Below are 18,319 nucleotides of genomic sequence, written 5' to 3'. Positions count from 1 at the left end.
GAGTTGCGAGTGGGGGGCGCTGCCCCGAGCCCTGCTCCTGCCCCCGGCCCTGGGCTGCGAGTGGAGGGCGTTGCCCTGGCCCCTGCCACCCCCAGCACTGAGCTGCGAGTGGGGGGCACTGCCCTCCCCCCAGCACTGAGCTGTGAGTGGGGGGTGCTGCCCCGAGCCCTGCCTCCACCCGGCCCTGGGCTGTGAGTGGGGGGCGCTGCCCTGAGCCCTGCCCCCACCCGGCCCTGGGCTGCGAGTATGGGGCGCTGCCCTGGCCCCTGCCCTCCCCCCAGCACTGAGCTGTGAGTAGGGGGGCGCTGCCCTGGCCCTTGTCCCCCCAGCACTGAGCTGCGAGTGGGGAGCACTGCCCTGGCCCCTGCCCCCCCCCCCAACACTGAGCTGCGAGTGGGGGCGCTGCCTTGGCCCCTGCACACTGGCTTCTTGTTCTGTGGGAGGGAAATGCGCATTACTGGGGCTGGGATGAATGGGCCTTTTCTCTTCACAGCTGGGCCCGTGGCTGGTGGCTGGGAATCCGCTGACAGAGACAGCCAGGGGCAGGGGGAACAGGAGGCAGAGAGCCTGCCCCACGTACCCGCCTGCTCCAGGCGAGACCGGGGAGCCCCGTCCTGGAGTGCTCAGCCAGAGCGGAGCAGAGCTCGGACACTGCTCACCGGCACCTTGCACTGGTCCTCCAGGCGGGGTGGACATGGGCATTGGCTGTGCCCTGGCATGCAGGTGCCTGTGCAGGGGCCCTGGGGCTGCCAGTGACTGGCCCGGGCCGGGGGTGTAACTGGTTCCATGGACATGGCGGCGAGGGACAGGTTTGCAGAGATGCAGGACAGGCTTCGAATCCTGGAGGACCTCAACATGCTGTACATCCGGCAGATCGCGCTCAGCCTGCAGGTACGGCTCCTGCGGTGCCCCTGCCAGGCGTCCTGCAGTGCCCAGCCTGCGCTGGAGGGCTCCTGCATCTCACCCTGGCACTTACCATGCCAGAGCATGCGCAGTATCAGAGAGGGTGCCCATCCTGGGATCACTATGGCCCGTCGGTGCCAAGACCACGCGGTTACCCCTGGCCTGGCTTTGCTGAGCTCCAGCCCATGCTGGAGCCTGGGGCTTTGGGGCTGTCAGGCATTGAAGGGGCTGCTGGGACATTGAAGTGCCTGGGGTGCTTGGCTGGTGGTGGCTCTGCTGGGGGCAGCGTCCCGCCCCCCAGGGCTGCAGCCAGCAGGTGCCTTGGGCTGGGGCTGGAGCAGAATGGTTGTGCTGAGGGATCCCAGTGAGGTGATTAACAGTGGTCTGGGAGTCCGGACTCCCACTACCCAGTCAGCGTGCAGCATGACTCTCCCTGTGGGCGGGGGCCCTGAGCTCAGGAATGCATGTGGCATCCTGGCTGGGGTGGAACAGGCTGGCATGGTTCCAGGGCGCTGTGTGGGCTCCTGCGTGTAGCGGGCTCTGTGGGGCAGCATGAGCAGCCTGGCCCCATGGGGCAGCCTGGCAGGGACTCACATCAGTTCCGGTGTGCAGGGCTGGCAGGGGGCTCATGTGCGGATGGTGCCTTGGAGGGGGGCCTGGTGCAGGGGACGGGCTCAGACTCTGACGGCAAAGACCAGGCTGGGAGTGTGTGCCCCTGGGCAGAGCATGCGCCTGAATCTGTCTGCTCCTATGGGGAGACCCAGTTTTCCAGCCAGCGGTGTGGCCTGAGCCGTGCATACTGGGAGCTGTAGTCTGGCCCTTGTTACTCTAGCCCTGGGGAGAGCACAGAGCCAAGGGGGATGGCACCCGGGTTGTGTCCAGGCATCCCTTAGCTGGTCAGCGGCACGGAGCATGTGGCCAGGTTGGGGGCTGGCCCTCGCCCTCCATACTGCCAGGAAGCTGCTGCAGGAGGCTTGCTCACCAGCTTCCTGTTCTCAGGCAAACCCAGCCCCTGGGATCATTTTCTGTCCCTGGCTCTGGGAGGGGAGTGGGGTCTGGTGGGTTGGAGCTGGGAGCCAGGACTTCTGGGTTCTGTCCCTGGCTCTGGGAGAGGAGTGGGATCTGGAGGGTTGGTGGGGTGCTAAAAGCCAGGACTCAGTTCATTTTCCAGATCTGCCATGCCCAGGGCTCATCCTTTCCCCTCTGTGCCCATTGCTCGGTGGGGGGCACTGGCAGCCAGGGGCTGGTGCTGTGAGGACTTTGCTCTCTCCCCCTGCAGGCTGGGCTAGGGGGTACTGGCTGCGGGCTCTCCAAGCTGCTTTTAATCAGCAGACAGCGGCTGATTTCCACGTCGTCAGTTGTGGCTGTGCCTGCAAACAGGGTGGCTGCCGTGGGCGTGTGTGAGCCAGTGGGGTGCTCGGGGGGTGCCTGGGCAGTGAGGGCGCAGTGGAGGGAGGAGACGTGAGCCGGGTGCGTTCAGGAGCTGTGTGCCTGGGGGAGTCCCCACTGCAGGACAAGGAGCTGGGCCCCCACTCTGTCTGCAGGGGACGCACCCCCTCAGTTAGCGCCAAGTGCCCCTGCCCCCAAAGGTGTCTTCCAGTTGCCAGGGCTGAGCCGCTCCCAGCCAGGTGCTGCTGCCCCTCCTTGGGGCTGGGTCTTCCTGGTGCAGCAGATTAGTGTAATGCTTCCTGTGAGCCAGAGCCCCCTCCCTGTTATCCTCTGCTTCCCAGCCCCATGGACATCCAGCCCCATCTCCTCCTCCCAGCGCTGCAGGGATCTCTGGGTATAGGCCCCTCTTGCCCTGCTCTTTGGCCTCTCCCTGGCCACTGTCTCTGCAGCATCTCCTCCCCCTGTCCTGGGCTCTCCATCCGCTCTGCTCTTCCCTTGCTGGGGTGCTGGGGATTCCCAGGACAGGGGTGTAGAGTAGAGAGCCCCTCCCTGGCCAGCAGCCAGGTGTTACCTCCAGGGTCCCTGCCTTTGGGGAGCCCCTGGGTGCCCTTGTCCAGGCATTCACTCCAGGCCTGCGATTTGGTGTCTGTGTCCTGCCCCAGCCCTGGGGTGGGGGTGGTGGGGGGTCATTTCTGAGTCAGGATCCAGCCAAGGGAGGATTTGAACCTGTGACCATCCAGCCCTGCAGGGGCAGAGCAACCTTGCTGAGCTGTCCTGGCCAGGGGGAAACCTAGTGTCTGTCCAGCTCCAACCGCCCCTCTGGGATTTACCGAGCAATCCTATTAGCAAATTGGCTGTTAATCACCTCTAGCCCCCAGGCAGCATGAGACCAAACACAACTGGCTTAGCCAGCGCCAATGGGTGGGGGCCTGCTCCGGCCCCGCAAGGGGCCATGCCCCCCCATAGCTGGGGGAGACCTGCCCCCACCCTGTCCTCCTGTACCCTTCCCCACACTGTCACCTGGCCCTCCCTCCCAGAGTAGGGCCAGACCTGCCCGCCCTGCCCTGCCTCTCGGGGTGGGGAGAACCGTTCCCCGGACACCCTCTGTTTGTCTTGGGGCCCCACCTCCAAGGTGAGCCCATCCAGTGGTTGCTCCCTGTGACCAGGGTGGGGTGCCAGGGCTCCCTCTGCCCATGCCCCTTGGGGTGCCTCAGCCCCCCCATCACTTGCTCCTTAGTTGGGGGTGGGAGGCATGTGCTGCCCCCTCTTGGCTTCACCCTGGTGGCTGCAGCTGTGCCACCCCCTACCTGGGAAAGGAGGCAGCTGTCCATCCCCCTCGCCATGCAGCTGTCTGCTCCCCCCATGCTATTTATAGCCAGTTGGTGATGTCACCGTTTCCTCCGCGCTCTCCATGGTGTGGATTGCTGGAGCTGCCGGCTCAGCCTTGGAGCTGCCGGGAAACAGCTCCTGCTGCTCCCCCTTTCCCTGCTGGCTCCCCAGCCCCCTCCCTCCCTTGCGCCCAGCACCTTCTCCGCAGGGAGCTTGGCATCGCACTGCTCAGCTCTCCCTAGCCCTTCGTCAGCCGCCAGGCCAGCGCTGCAGAGCTCCTGGAGCTGTGTGCAGGCTGGGGGCAATGGGCCGGGGCGCTGCCATGCTGGGGGCACGCGGCTAGGAGGGGGACCCCGCAGGCAGCTGGGAGCTCCCAGCATGGACAGCTGCAGGATCGGCAAAGTGAGTGCCAGGGAGACCTGGGGGCGCCCGCTGAGATGCTGCAGGGAGGGAGCTGGGCTATGGGCTCGTGGCAGGCTGCGGGGGGATGAGAGAGCCAGACCAGGTTGGCGAGGGGATGGGGCAATGCCAGGGGGACACAGGCACAAATGCACCTACAGGCTCCTTGGGGCGGGGGTGGGGGATGCCGCTCCACCCCCAGCCATGCTGCAGCCTGGAGGAGTGTCAGCCAGGCTCTGCGCCTACCCTAGCATGAAGGGCTCAGTGCCTCAGGGGTGGGGAGCAGATTTTCCCTGGCTGAGGCTGGATCCCAGCGGCTGTTCCTGGCCTGGGGCCATCCCTGCATCTCCTCCAGGGGCCTGCTCAGCCTGTTCCCATCCCTGGCAGTCTGGGAATCACCCCTGGCGGGAGTCCGGGCATCTCCCCAGGCCGGGGCTGGAGCAGACACCTCCCTGGGCCCGCTCCTGGCATGTGGTGAGAGTTGGCACAGCTGGCAGCAGGGCGGTGTCCACGGGCAGGGAGGGGGCCTGTCCTGCCTGCTGGCGGGCTGGGCTCCTTTCTCTCAGCATCTGGCTGCTGCTGCTGGAGTGAGGGCTCAGTGCCTGGAGAGCTGCGTGGTGACGGGCACATGTGAGCAGGTGGGCATGAGTGTCTTGCCCAGCAGGAACAGTGAGGGGCAGCATTGCCCTGTAAGGGGTTGCAGCCATGTCCTGTGAAGCAGGGAGGAGGCTCAAGCCAATGTGCAGTCCCACCCCCACCCCGACCCACCCAGGGCTCCAGGCTGGGGCTGATTTTCTCCTCCCCTCTGCGACAGAGATGGGGGGAATTTAAATCTAGGAGCTTGAATTCCTCATCCCTCCACTGAAAACGGTGGGAGCGGCCCCACAGCCCCCACTCCATCCAGCACTGCACTCACGAGGAGCTGGGCGGTCCCTGAAGGGGTTGGTACTGGAAGTGTTCACACGGGTTCAGAGTGAACACCCTGGGGAAGGGAACGAGGCAGCTCGGGCAGACGTCGCTGCATCATGCTGTGCGGGGCGTGTCTGGGCTGGTTTCTCATCAGGGCAGCGCAGCCTCTGGGGAGCGATTGTGCAGCCGTTCTCTGCAGGCCTGGCTAATGGGGTGCGCTGGGGGAGAGTCTGTCTGGGGGGTACTCTGGGGACTCTGGTCTTCAATCCATGGGACTTGTGACACTTCAGGGGCAGCTGGTGTTACCCTGTTGAGACTGGGGCCGCTGTGGGGTGCTGGGTCATGGGGCGGGAGCGCTCAGTGACCTGGAACTGGGGAGTATCTAGACTCGCTTCCAGCCCTACAGACTCCCCCCACCCTGGCCCTCTTCCCCAGTGACTTATGAAACGGGGGAGACGCAGATGGGACCTCTGGCCCTGATCCTTTCTCTGGCCCAGGGTTGCTGCATTTCCCAGCTGTGCTGGGGGCTGGCAGGGGACTGGGGAATGGGGGACAGATGGACAGTGGCTTAGCAACCAGTGCTTATTTCCTGACGGCTGCATGAGATTTGTGAAGAAGGAAATCGCTCCCCTGCCCCACACAACTCCGCTGGCTAGGACAGGGTTTGGTGCTGGCAGGGGTGGGGACCTGCGGCCTGCTGTGTTTGGACTGGGGTGCCCAGAACCTGGTGGGCTTGGGGTGAGTGTGTGTGTGTTGATGGGGGAGGGGGGGGGCGCTGTGTCTCCTCTGGGCGCTGGGTCGGTCGCATGCACCTCCCCCCCCCCCCCGGGTTCTGTCCCGTCCCGTGAGATTGCAGGTGTGGGCAAGGTCTGGTTGCCTGCCTGGCACAGGGCAAGGTCTGGGCCATGTTGCTTCCAGGGGAAAGTGGGCATCTGCCAGGCCCCACCTACGGACGGCTGCAGGATGTAGGGCCATGGGGGCTGTGCAGGTGGCTCCCCCATTGCCACCTATGGGGGCTGGGCGGGGCATGTGCAGGAACATCGGCCCAGTGGACTCTCCTAGTCTCGCCCCTGTGGCAGGACCAATGGCCCCCCAGTCCCATAGCCCCCCCCATTGGCCCAGGCCCAGCTTGCCCTGCTGCTTGGGGGAGGGGACCCCTGCTGCTGGTCATGAGGCGACATGGTGCAGGCCTGTGCCCCCAGTTCAGGAAGGAGGTTGATACCTTGGGGAGGGGTCAGAGAGGAGCCATGGGAACGACTGTAGGGTTAGACACCGGCCACATAGTGAGAGACTCTGGGAGCTCAGTTGAGTTGGCGTCCCGGAGAGAAGGCTCGGGGGTGACCTGATCGGTCTGTAGGTACCTGCCTGGGGACACATCTCAGCAGAGGAGGGGCGAACACGGTGCAAGGGCTGCGAGTTGAAGCCAGAGAAATTCAGCCTCGCAAGAAGGGCTCCATTTGCAATGGTGTGAGGGATGAGCGCTTGGTCCCGTACCCCAAGGGGCCTGGGGTATTCTCCATCCCTGGCCATTTCTCTGTCCAGACTGGCCGATTTTCTAGGCGCTCTGCTGCAAGGCTGAGTGGGGGCAGGTCTCAAGCCTGGGCTGTCTATGGGGTCAGACTGGTGAGCACGAGGGTCCCTCCTGGTCTTGGAAACTATTTGTCACGGACTCACAGGTTGTGCCCACTCGTGGTCCCATGCAGTCCGTGGGGGGAATCCCCTTCAGTGCGACAGCCCTTCTCAGGGGTCCAGTCGCTCTCGGGGTCAGGCCCCTCCACCTCCTGGAGCCGCACCTCTCTGAGCCTTAGCACACCCATCTCTACCGTGGTCCCCCTCAAGGAGTCCGCTTGCTCTGGGCCCCCCGGGCCACCCCCGAGGGAATATTGCCCCGCCTTCCCCTCCCCCCCATTCTCTAGACTGGAGCGACTTTCAGCCAGTGAAACATAGGAGCGTTTATCGAGCATTTGAACCCAGCATAGGAAACTCTCAGGGCCTCAGGTCTGGCCTCCCTCAGCCCAGCACATCCCAGTCCCCCTGCATCCAGGTGGGCCCTGCCTGCTCCCCCTCTCCAGCCCAGAGCCCCCCTGCTTCCCAGCTGGGCCTCTGATATCCTCGACCCCAAGCCCCCTCTGTCCATTGTCTTCAGTCCTGGTAAACAGAGTCACCTGGATCTCCTCTCCCCTCTTCTGTCCTCTGGCTGGAACTGGCTGGTCAGGTCACCGGGGTCCTCTCCCCGTAGTCCATTGTTCTCCCACTGGCCAGAACCAGCTGCGACTCCTGAGCTGGGTCTCTGGGTCGTCAGGTCACCAGTCGCTGGGGTCTCCATTCTCCAGGCCATTGGCTGGGGTCCCAAGTTCCCTCTCCGGTCCTGTGTCCCAACAAACTCCCTCTCCCTACACCTCATTAAACCAGTAACAGCCGGGGACACTGAGTCCCACTCCCTCTGCATGCAAACCACTGGAAAACACGGAAAAACCAAGAAAACCCCCCACTTTGTCACACTATGCCGCCGGCATCTCCTCTAGCATCCCTGCTGCTCAGCTCTGGCCCTGCCATGGCCCCTAGGCCAGATCCCTACCAGGTAATGAGTCCCAGTGTCACCCCCTCGGGCCGCTCCTCAGCCCTGCCCTGGGCTCAGCAGTCCTTGAGTTGGGGTTTCTACCAGTGTTTTCCCCAGGAATTGAAATTGGGGTGTGTGTGTGTGTGTCAGGGCTGATGAGAACTGAGACTGTGAGGGTGAAGGGGGGCTGTATGGCACCGTAGTAAAAACTGAAAAATGTTTCATGACCATTTTGTTAGATTTAAATCATGTTTTAAAATCCTCACACAAATTAATGGTGGCTATTCAAGCCTTCTATGGAGCACGACTTCTACATGTTTCTTGTTATAATTTTGCACAACTCTGTTAATGAACTTCTTGAATGCTATGCGTTCATCTTTGGTGGCTTCTCGTGTCTCCGGTACTTCCATTCCTTCAGCTGATATGCTCATTAGTTCATTCACGTGATCAGGCAGAAGGCGACTTCTTTCCGAACACAAATTCTGTTCAATGAGGTAAAAGAACGCTCAGCTGTAGCTGTTGTATCTGGAGTAGCAAGAGATGAATTCTTACTTCTTTCATCCCAGGAAACAGAACACTAGTGATGATAAAAAAATAAGTTGAAGTCAAATCTTCATTCATTTGTTATATGATATTCCACTCTGTGTTCAAATTCTCTATTCTGTCCTGATCACATGGCAGCCCCATTGCTGGTAGTGTCTCACCCCACTCAGCTGTTGGTGTTTTATATGACAGGCATTGGTAAAAACTACATAGTGGTTGAGTAGAATCCAGAAGTTGCTGTTGTAGATTTGTGAGAATCAAGTCTGGGTACTTTTTCAGTTGTCCTAACAAACACCTCCTGTCCTCTTCACTTAAGGATTCAATATAAATGCCGTCATTAGTCAACTTCTGGAATGAAGTTGTTGCTTCTTCCAGTACTTGTTCAAAGGATAGCTCTCTGATTGTTCCAAATGTAGCTTCTAATGCTGGACAGAGATCTCCTACTGTTGTAGTGGATGCCTTGATGGCATTGTTTAATGACCCACGTGGTTTCGACAGTAAACTTTATAGAATATCAGGGTTGGAAGAGACCTCAGGAGGTATCTAGTCCAACCCCCTGCTCAAAGCAGGACAAATCCCCAGACAGGTTTTTGCCCCAGATTCCTAAGTGGCCCCCTCAAGGATTGAATTTACAATCCTGGGTTTAGCAGGCCAATGCTCAAACCACCGAGGTATCCCTCCCCCTTTACAAGAGAGAGAATGGCAATATTCTTCTCTGAGCATAGGAGCAAAAGTAATCTACCAGCCTCATTACTTAGATCCATCCCATCTTGGTAGATACTTTCCAAAGCCAGTAGAATCATAGAATATCAGGGTTGGAAGAGACCTCAGGAGGTATCTAGTCTAACCCCCTGCTCAAAGCAGGACCAATCCCTAGACAGATTTTTGCCCCAGATCCCTAAATGGCCCCCTCAAGGATTGAGCTCACAACCTTGGATTTAACAGGCCAAAGCTCAAACCACTGAGCCAGCTGGAGTAGTTTTAAGACAACAGCCAAGGATTGCTCATGAGAAAACCAGCAGGTTTTCCCAGGTTGGACAAATTTGAACTTCAGTCCCAGTGAATCTTCTATATTTTCCAAGATACTCAGTCTTTTTGGACTCTTGCTGAAAAAAGAATATAATGACATTAAATGTACAGCTTTTTAAATGTCTTTTGAAGAGTCTGCAGCTCGTACTAGCATTAGCTGGAGTAGACGGCCTCTGCAGTGTGTATAGGAGAGATTAGGGTTACACTTTTCTCTGAGCAAAGCTTGTGCTCCACCATGTCTTCCAGAGAAGTTTTCAGCTTCATCAAACGCACACGCAGCCATCTGTTTGGGGTCCAACTGACAAGCATTTAACTCTTCTAAGATGTGGGTTGTCTCAGATGCAGCCGATGCGTCGTCTATAACTTGAACGTCTAGAAATGCATCTGCTGGCCTACCCCTGACACCAAGATAACGTACACAATGACTTAATACTTGATGCCCATCTGCATCGGTGCATTCATGTATGTGAAGTTTTTGAATGTGCTAAGAGAGTTCTTCACTTTTTCAGCTGCTGAGTCTTTCACTCTTGCACTGCATGCTTCTAGCCAGTCAGTTGGGTTTCTTACAGAAAGATAGTGAGCATTTGCTGGTCAGTGTTCAACTTCAGGATGAACAAGTGACCATGCCCTTAACATTAGCCTCCAGTTTCTAGTGTGTGGTATCTCTTGCTTAAATAGAAAGTATGATGCCACAGCCATGTTTGTTCACATGAACTGTCTCCAGCATTCTTCACAGCCCCATTAACACTCACCGGTGCTGTCCTTGGTCAGTGGAGACTCAGAGTTCAGAGGTGTTTTCACGAGTTCACCTCCCAGGTGAGGGCCAAGAAGGCACCTTGCTCGTTCCTCCAGCTGCTCACTGTTCGCTCTGGCCACTGTTGTTCATTCTGCCACCGTTCACTCCATTCCTTTATTGCCAATGACCCTGCGCCATCACCTTCTGCTCCCACCTGCCGCTGTGACCTCTGTGAGTTGGTCTGTTGAGGTTCCCCCAGCTCTCAGTGGGAGAACCGTGCTGCTAGTGCAGTCTGGGCCGTCTCTTTCACAGAAACACTGTCCTCACAGCAGGACTAAGCACTGAGACCTGATTGTCAGTGATTTCAGCTGCAGAACAAAAGACTATTTATGGAGCCTAATCGGCTCGGTCTTTAAACAGTGGAGAGGGGCGGGTCAAATAGTACTTGTGATTCAGGCAGAGCAGCAAGCAAAGCGCCTGGCCCCACCCTCTCTCAATGCCCTCAGTCAGCACGAGCTAAGTACAGCTCTGTTGCCCTTGACGCATACAATAAAAATAACAGCATTTAATTCCCCCCCAGATGAATGTAAATACAGTCTGGCCCTGAAGCCTTTCCCCCCAGCCCATTGAGACTTTGCTTACAAATCATCGTTTGAAATGATTGCGTTGGCCAACATCACCGAAATGAATGCACTGACATTGTCATAAAAACAGCTGGATAAGGAAGCTAGTCTATGTTCAGACTTTTCAAATCGATACTTTTTCAGATACACGTATTTTATGATACACTTTATGTGCTTTTAACGTGTGTATTAATGTTTCAACTTCAGTTCAAATTCCCAAACAATCACTGTATTGGCAACACTGCATGTAACTAGTTCACAAAACTGGGATTGGGGAAATTTGGGGCGGGGGGTGTAGGGAAACCCTGGTTTCTATGTCGTCGTCATGCTGGGAGGGGGCCCAGGCCCACCCCCTGCTCCGGGTTTGGCCCAGGCAGCCTGGGCTCAGCAGCCAAGGCGGCTCCTGAGGCTGCTTCCTGGAGCCGCTTCCCGCCTCCCAGCCCTTGTGCTGGTTCCCAGGAGCCTGTGGCTTCCCCCTGGGACCTGCAGCTCCGCCCTCGGATGCTGGGCCCTGCCCTTTCCCTGGGGCTGCCTTCCCTGGGATCTCCCTGCCTCCACTCCAGTGGGAGTTTAGCTGGTACCTGGCCAGCCAGCCTGGGAGAAAGGGTGGATTCCTTCCTGATCCCAGGGCCCTGGAGCCTGGGTGTGGATTCCCCCTCGCTCTGACATGGCTGCGGCTCCAGACCCTCTGTGCCCTCCCCACACCTGCCCCTGTGACTGAGGTGCCCCAGGCTAGCTCCCCGGGTGGCCAGGGACCTGTTGTGTGCCCAGGTGGCCTGGGGCTGGGCCTGTCGCTCAGCTCCTCATGGGGCAGCAGGGCCAGGGGGTCCTGTACTGCTGTCTCTGTGTGGGCGGGGTCTGTGCCCTCCTGAATCCCCCAAGGCACCCCATTGTGCCAGCCAAGGCCCTGTCTCCGTGCACAGCCCCTCCCTGAGCTGCTCTGCCATGGGGCACCTCTGGCTGAAGTCCCACCCCAAGCCCCCTGCACGTCCCACAGCACGGCCTGGGCTCCGTCCTGGTCCATCGACGGGGTGACCCATACCCCTTGAGGCTTGCAACTCCCCAACCCCCAGGGCTGGGTGTCCCAGCCCCTTCCATGGGGGACACCACCCCAGCTGGGGGGTTCTGGGATTCAGCCCCAAGCACTCCCAGAATCCTCCCTATCCTTTGTGGGGCTGGCCCCCCAGGTGCTACATGGGCCAGCTCTGCATGTTTACCCCCCTTAATGCTTCTCCCAAACCCCTTCCTCTCCCCATGGTGCCCATAGTTGCCCTACCCCATCCTTGCCCACTCATGCCCAACCCCCCGGTGCCTACAGCCCCACTGTCCCTGCCCCCAGTGCCCACTGACCCCATTAGGCTTGGCCCTGCCCCTGGTGCCCAGAGCCCCACTGGCCCCACCCCACCTTTCCCGGTGCCCACGGCCCCATTGGCCCAGCCCTCTGGTGCCTCCAGCCCCACTGATACACCTGGTGCCCCCAGCCCCGTTGGCTCCTCCTTGTGTCCCCAGCCCCACTGACCTTGCCCCACCACCCAGTGCCTATGGCCCCACCCCCCGCAACTCCAGGCTCCCTGGCCCCACCTCACCTCCCCTGCTGCCCATAGCCCCACTGGCCCCGCCCCCAATGCCCTCAGCCCCACTGACCCGTCCCATCTCCCCAGGACACAGACATCCAGAAGAAGATTGACCACGAGCTCCGGATGCGCGAAGGTGCCTGCAAGCTACTGGCAGCCTGCACACAGCGGGAGCAGGCGCTGGAGGCAACCAAGAGCCTTCTAGTCTGCAACAGCCGCATCATGGCCTACATGTCCGAGCTGCAGCGCATGAAGGAGGCGCAGGTGGCGCAGAGGACAGCCCGGCGGTGAGGAGCCCGTGACCGGGCACAGGGACCTGGGGACGGGGGCTGGGAGGAGCTGGGATGCGGGAGTGGGGCAGACATGTGGCACTGGATGTTGGTCACAGCTCTGTGCTTCCCCTGCAGCCCCTCGGACGCTGGCCCCATGGACGATCGCTTACCCTGCAGGGGGAAGGTCTGCGTGTCAGGTAAGGGGAGTGGGTGTGTGCCTGTGGCGGGGGGCGGGGGCAGCAGGTCTGCAAGGAGAAGAGACCAAACTTCCTCAGAGTGATTAGTGCCAGAACTGGGGAGGTGCTGCCTCCTGGAGCTCCGCTGGGGGCCCCGAGCTGGGACATCTGCTGGGGATACTGGGCCTGTGGGACTCTGCAGCTCAGGGCTGCGGCTGAGCTCGGGGGTGAGGGTGTCCTGGTCCAATCTCGCCACGGCCCGGCAGCTGCTCTCTGCCTGCCCCAGCCTGGCCCTGCAGACCGGCGCCTGCTCTCTGCCTGCCCCACGGCGTGTCCCAGCCCTGCAGACCGGCACCCTTGCTCTCTGCCTGCCCCACAGCTGCATCCCAACCCTGCAGACCAGCGCCCGCTCTCTGCCTGCCCCACGGCATGTCCCAGCCCTGCAGACCAGCGCCTGCTCTCTGCCTGCCCACGGTGTGTCCCAGGCCTGCAGACTGGCACCCACTCTCTGCCTGCCCCACGGCGTGTCCCAGCCCTGCAGACCGGTGCCTGCTCTCTGCCTGCCCCACGGCGTGTCCCAGCCCTGCAGACCAGCGCCCGCTCTCTGCCTGCCCCACGGCATGTCCCAGCCCTGCAGACCGGCACTTGCTCTCTGCCTGCCCCACAGCTGCATCCCAACCCTGCAGACCAGCGCCCGCTCTCTGCCTGCCCCACGGCATGTCCCAGCCCTGCAGACCAGCGCCTGCTCTCTGCCTGCCCACGGTGTGTCCCAGGCCTGCAGACTGGCACCCACTCTCTGCCTGCCCCACGGCGTGTCCCAGCCCTGCAGACCGGTGCCTGCTCTCTGCCTGCCCCACGGCGTGTCCCAGCCCTGCAGACCAGCGCCCGCTCTCTGCCTGCCCCACGGCATGTCCCAGCCCTGCAGACCGGCACTTGCTCTCTGCCTGCCCCACAGCTGCATCCCAACCCTGCAGACCAGCGCCCGCTCTCTGCCTGCCCCACGGCATGTCCCAGCCCTGCAGACCAGCGCCTGCTCTCTGCCTGCCCACGGTGTGTCCCAGGCCTGCAGACTGGCACCCACTCTCTGCCTGCCCCACGGCGTGTCCCAGCCCTGCAGACCGGTGCCTGCTCTCTGCCTGCCCCACGGCGTGTCCCAGCCCTGCAGACCAGCGCCCGCTCTCTGCCTGCCCCACGGCATGTCCCAGCCCTGCAGACCGGCACTTGCTCTCTGCCTGCCCCACAGCTGCATCCCAACCCTGCAGACCAGCGCCCGCTCTCTGCCTGCCCCACGGCATGTCCCAGCCCTGCAGACCAGCGCCTGCTCTCTGCCTGCCCACGGTGTGTCCCAGGCCTGCAGACTGGCACCCACTCTCTGCCTGCCCCACGGCGTGTCCCAGCCCTGCAGACCGGTGCCTGCTCTCTGCCTGCCCCACGGCGTGTCCCAGCCCTGCAGACCAGCGCCCGCTCTCTGCCTGCCCCACGGCATGTCCCAGCCCTGCAGACCGGCACTTGCTCTCTGCCTGCCCCACAGCTGCATCCCAACCCTGCAGACCAGCGCCCGCTCTCTGCCTGCCCCACGGCATGTCCCAGCCCTGCAGACCAGCGCCTGCTCTCTGCCTGCCCACGGTGTGTCCCAGGCCTGCAGACTGGCACCCACTCTCTGCCTGCCCCACGGCGTGTCCCAGCCCTGCAGACCGGCGCCTGCTCTCTGCCTGCCCCACGGCGTGTCCCAGCCCTGCAGACCGGCGCCCGCTCTCTGCCTGCCCCACAGCTGCATCCCAAACCTGCAGACCAGCGCCCGCTCTCTGCCTGCCCCATGGCGTGTACCAGCTCTGCGGACCGGCGCCCGCTCTCTGCCTGCCCACGGCATGTCCCAGCCCTGCAGACCGGCACCCGCTCTCTGCCTGCCCCACAGCCGCGTCCCAGCCCTGCAGACTGGCACCCATTCTCTGCCTGCCCCAGCCCTGCAGACCAGCGCCCGCTCTCTGCCTGCCCCACAGCGTGTCCTAGCCCTGCAGACCGGCCCTTGCTCTCTGCCTGCCCCACAGCCGCATCCCAACCCTGCAGACTGGAGCCCGCTCTCTGCCTGACCCACGGCCATGTCATGGCCCTGCAGACTGGCGCCCGCTCTCTGCCTGCCCTCATCAGTTGGGAGAGCCGGGCAAGGTGACTTCTAAGTGGGCAGCATCTCTGGGGGGCGTTTAGGGTGTTCCTCGCTTTGGTCTGGAGAGCAGCAGAGGATGGAAGGAGGAGGAAGCTGCTGGGAGTGAGGGGCGGGGGGAGCAGCCCCCAGCTCAGCTTGGGGGCTGGGGGTCACTCAGAGGCCCAGCGAATCTATATTGTGATTCAGACCTGCCCTGGGCCCCCCAGCGCCCACCCCATGCGTACTCGGTGCCTCTTCCCCCCATTGGTTGCCACCCTCAGCTGTCTGGCATCTCTCCTCCCTCCCCAGATCTCCGGATCCCCTTGATGTGGAAGGACACGGAGTATTTCAAAAACAAGGGAGGTGAGTGTGAGGGGTGGGGCTGGGCCCTGCGGGCCCCCTGCAGAGGGTGGGGTTCTCTCTGACGCTGGCGTGTTCCCTCCTGCCCAGACCTGCATCGCTGTGCCGTGTTCTGCCTGCTGCAGCTCGGTGTGGAGATCTATGACACCGAGATGGTGCTGGTGGACCGGACGCTCACTGACATCTGCTTCGAGAACGGGGTCCTCTTGTGAGTAACCGGCCCCAGGGCTTCCCTGTGCAGCAGCTACCCCTCCCCAGGGGGGCATGTTCCCAGAGACCCCCACAGCCAGCACCCCTCCCTGCATCTTACAGTGCCCCCTGCTGGGAGAGGTCAGGGTAGCCGGGAGCTCATCCCCACAGCCAGCGATCCTGCCCCACTCCCCACAGCGCCCCCTGCTGGGAGAGGTGGGACTGGAGTAAGCGGGAGCCCCCCACCCAGGGATCGTGCCCCTGCTAGGAGAGGCCGGGGTGGCCTGGCCTGGCGCTCCCCTCGGTAGCGGGGCTCTGATTGCTTTGTTCCTGGCAGCACGGAGGCGGGCCCAGACTTCGAGCTGAAGGTGGAGCTGTACAGCGCAGGGCTGGAGGAGGACTCTGCACTCGGTAGCACCCCGAAGAAGCTGGCTAGCAAACTGAGCAGCTCGCTGGGACGCTCTTCCGGGAAGCGGCTGCGCGCGGCGTTGGACGGGGCCCCAGGGAGCCCCGTGAGTAACGGGGGGAGCAGCCCCCTCCTGCTGCCGGCCCCCAGCGTGGCGTGAGTACCCGTCGCCCTTTCATTGCTATGCACCCCGAGGCCCGCTGGACCCTAACCCTCTCTCCCCCCTTTCAGGGGCCCCAAGTACCACCTGCTGGCCCACACTGTGCTCTCACTGGCCGAGGTTCAGGACAGCTTCCGCACCCATGACTTGGCCATCACCAGCAATGGTAAGGGTGCAGGGAGAGGGGGTGCCGGGATGGCGAGTGGGGGAGCAGGGAGGCAGGGAATGGGGTTGGCAGTACTGGTGATACCTGCAGAGAGTTCGGCTGGCTGCTTGGCCCCTTGCTGCACCCCACAGACCCCTGCATAACCCTGTGACGCCCCGTCTCCCCCGCAGAGGAGAGCTCCTTCTGGCTGCCCCTCTATGGCAGCATGTGTTGCCGCCTGGCTGCCCAGCCCAACTGTATGGCCCAGCAGATGATGTGCGGCTTCTTGAAATTGCAGGTAAGTTTGCATCCCAGCTTGGAGAGACTGTGCTGGGGAGGGCATTGGACACGGGGCCCCTCTCTGCTAGGGGGCGTCGGGCCTGATCCGGCTCCCAGACGGGGATAGACTGGCTGGGGGGAGGGGAATGGGACACGGGGCCTCTCTCCGCTAGGGGGCATCGGGCCTGATCCAGCTCCTGGACGGGGATGGGCTGGCTGGGGGGTGAGGAATGGGACACGGGGCCTCTTTCTGCTAGGGGGTGCCAGGCCTGATCCGGCTCCTGGACGGGGAAGGGCTGGCTGGGGGGTGAGGAATGGGACACGGGGCCCCTCTCTGCTAGGGGGTGCCAGGCCTGATCCGGCTCGCAGATGGGGATAGGCTGGCTGGGGGGAGGGGAATGGGACACAGGGCCTCTCTCCGCTAGGGGGTGTCAGGCCTGATCCGGCTCCTGGACGGGGACGGGCTGGCTGGGGGGAGGGGAATGGGACACGGGGCCTCTCTCCGCTAGGGGGCATCGGGCCTGATCCCAGATGGGGATAGGCTGGCTTGGGGGAGGGGAATGGGACATGGGACCTCTCCCCTCTGAGTTCCCCATTCCAGCCTCATGCTCCTTAGGGCCCTGGTGGATTTTTCCATCACGTGGCTCTTTACGCCCAGCCAGGCTGTCTGTTTCTCCCACCCTCCAGCCAGCCTGGTGTCCCTGGCTGGGCACTCAGCCTGGGCCAGGCAGGGGCTCACGCTGGATCGGCTCGTGCCTTGGAAGCTCGGCGATTCCGGGGTGACCAGAGGTCGTTCCCAGCCCTGGGTGACTGAGTTTGCCAGATCTCAGCGCAGTCTCTAGTGTGAGGGTCTCCACGTCCCAGAGACCTGAGGCCATGTGGGCAGTGACGGTGCGGGGGGCCAGCCCAGTGTGAGGCAGGCTGGGAGTCGTCAGGCAGGGCTCTGCCAACCGGGGCTGGACGTGGGGTGGGAACGAGCCCATTTTCCCCCTTGCGGGCACGTCCCCTGCCCTGCAGTAACCCGGGCCTGGCCTGTCGGCTGCAGCAGCAGGTGGGCGAGCAGCAGAGCTGGGTGCGGCTGTTCTGTGTGCTGCGGGGCTCCAACCTCCTCTGCTACCGCCGGCCCCAGGACACCGAGGCCCCGGTGGAGCCGGCACTTACCATCGCCATCAACAAGGTGAGTGGAGGGGGCAGGGGCAGCAGGGCCACTGGGCACTGAGGGTGGATCGGGGCAGGGTGGGTCCCTGCAGCCCTTCCTCAACCTCCCACCGCGTCCCTGGTCCCAGGCTCTTGTCTGCGGAGGCTGGCACCCTCGCTGAGGGGCTGGGTACAGTGCAGCCCCTCGAGGTCCCAGCTCACTCCCTGGGTCTGGCGCCCTGCAACTGGGGGCCCCTGCCCTGGGCTGCTCCTTGGACGGCTGGGGTTGGATTCCCTGCTGGGCTGGACTCAGCGGGGGAGCTGTCGGGGCTGGGGAGGAGGGAAAGCTGGGGGCTGGGCTCCGGGCTAGGGGTCTCTGCAGGGGGAAGTGTCAGGGCTGGGGCTCGGGGGATCTCTGCGGGGGGAGGAGTGGCTGGATAAAAAGGGGTGTCGGGGCTGGCTGGCTAGAGGGGGAGGGGCTGGATAAACTGTATGTGGTTGACTGGCTGGCTGGGGAGGAGGGAAAGCTGGGGGCTGGGCTCCGGGCTAGGGGTCTCTGCAGGGGGAAGTGTCAGGGCTGGGGCTCGGGGGATCTCTGCGGGGGGAGGAGTTGCAAATAGTTTTCAGAGACCGCTGTGGAGACTGGTAGCTGTAGTCCTCATTACCCCCTCCCTCCCTCCATGACCATCCGTTTGAGTGTCTGGCTTCCCCTGGGCTGGGGGGATACTCATGTTGAGGTGTTGGGGCACTGGGGCTGGGCTGTGTTCGGGGGCAGGATAGCTGGGGGCTGGGCTGGGGGTTCTGCGGGGGAGGTGTAGAGTCTGGTGGCATGGCTGTGTGGGGGGCAGGAAGCTGGAGGGCTGGGATGGGGGTCTCTGCGGGGAGGTGATTGGGCCTTGGGCTAGTGTTGGGGGGTGGCGGGAAGCTGGGGGCTGGGCCTGGGGAGGTCCTCTGCGGGGAGGTGTTGGGCCTGGGCTGTGTTGGGGGGTGGGAAGCTGGGGCTGGGCTGGGGGTCTCTTGTGAGGGGAGGTGTTGGGACCCTGGGGCTGGAAGCTGGG

General features: G+C 62.4%; 1 protein-coding gene across 1 annotated transcript in view; it reads left to right on the top strand.

The window, feature by feature from the left end:
• Positions 1-18,319, top strand: part of RTKN (rhotekin) — a 36,931-nt gene that overhangs the window by 16,268 nt on the left and 2,344 nt on the right. Inside the window, 8 exon segments of the mRNA XM_075066741.1 lie at positions 12,082-12,281; positions 12,402-12,463; positions 14,895-14,948; positions 15,036-15,153; positions 15,472-15,696; positions 15,772-15,866; positions 16,037-16,143; positions 17,173-17,301. Of these exon segments, the coding sequence (XP_074922842.1) occupies positions 12,082-12,281; positions 12,402-12,463; positions 14,895-14,948; positions 15,036-15,153; positions 15,472-15,696; positions 15,772-15,866; positions 16,037-16,143; positions 17,173-17,301 (990 nt within the window).

This window comes from Chelonoidis abingdonii, chromosome 5, assembly GCF_003597395.2.
Source record: "Chelonoidis abingdonii isolate Lonesome George chromosome 5, CheloAbing_2.0, whole genome shotgun sequence".
Lineage (NCBI taxonomy): Eukaryota > Metazoa > Chordata > Testudines > Testudinidae > Chelonoidis > Chelonoidis abingdonii.
This window is presented reverse-complemented; position numbering and strand designations above follow the sequence as displayed.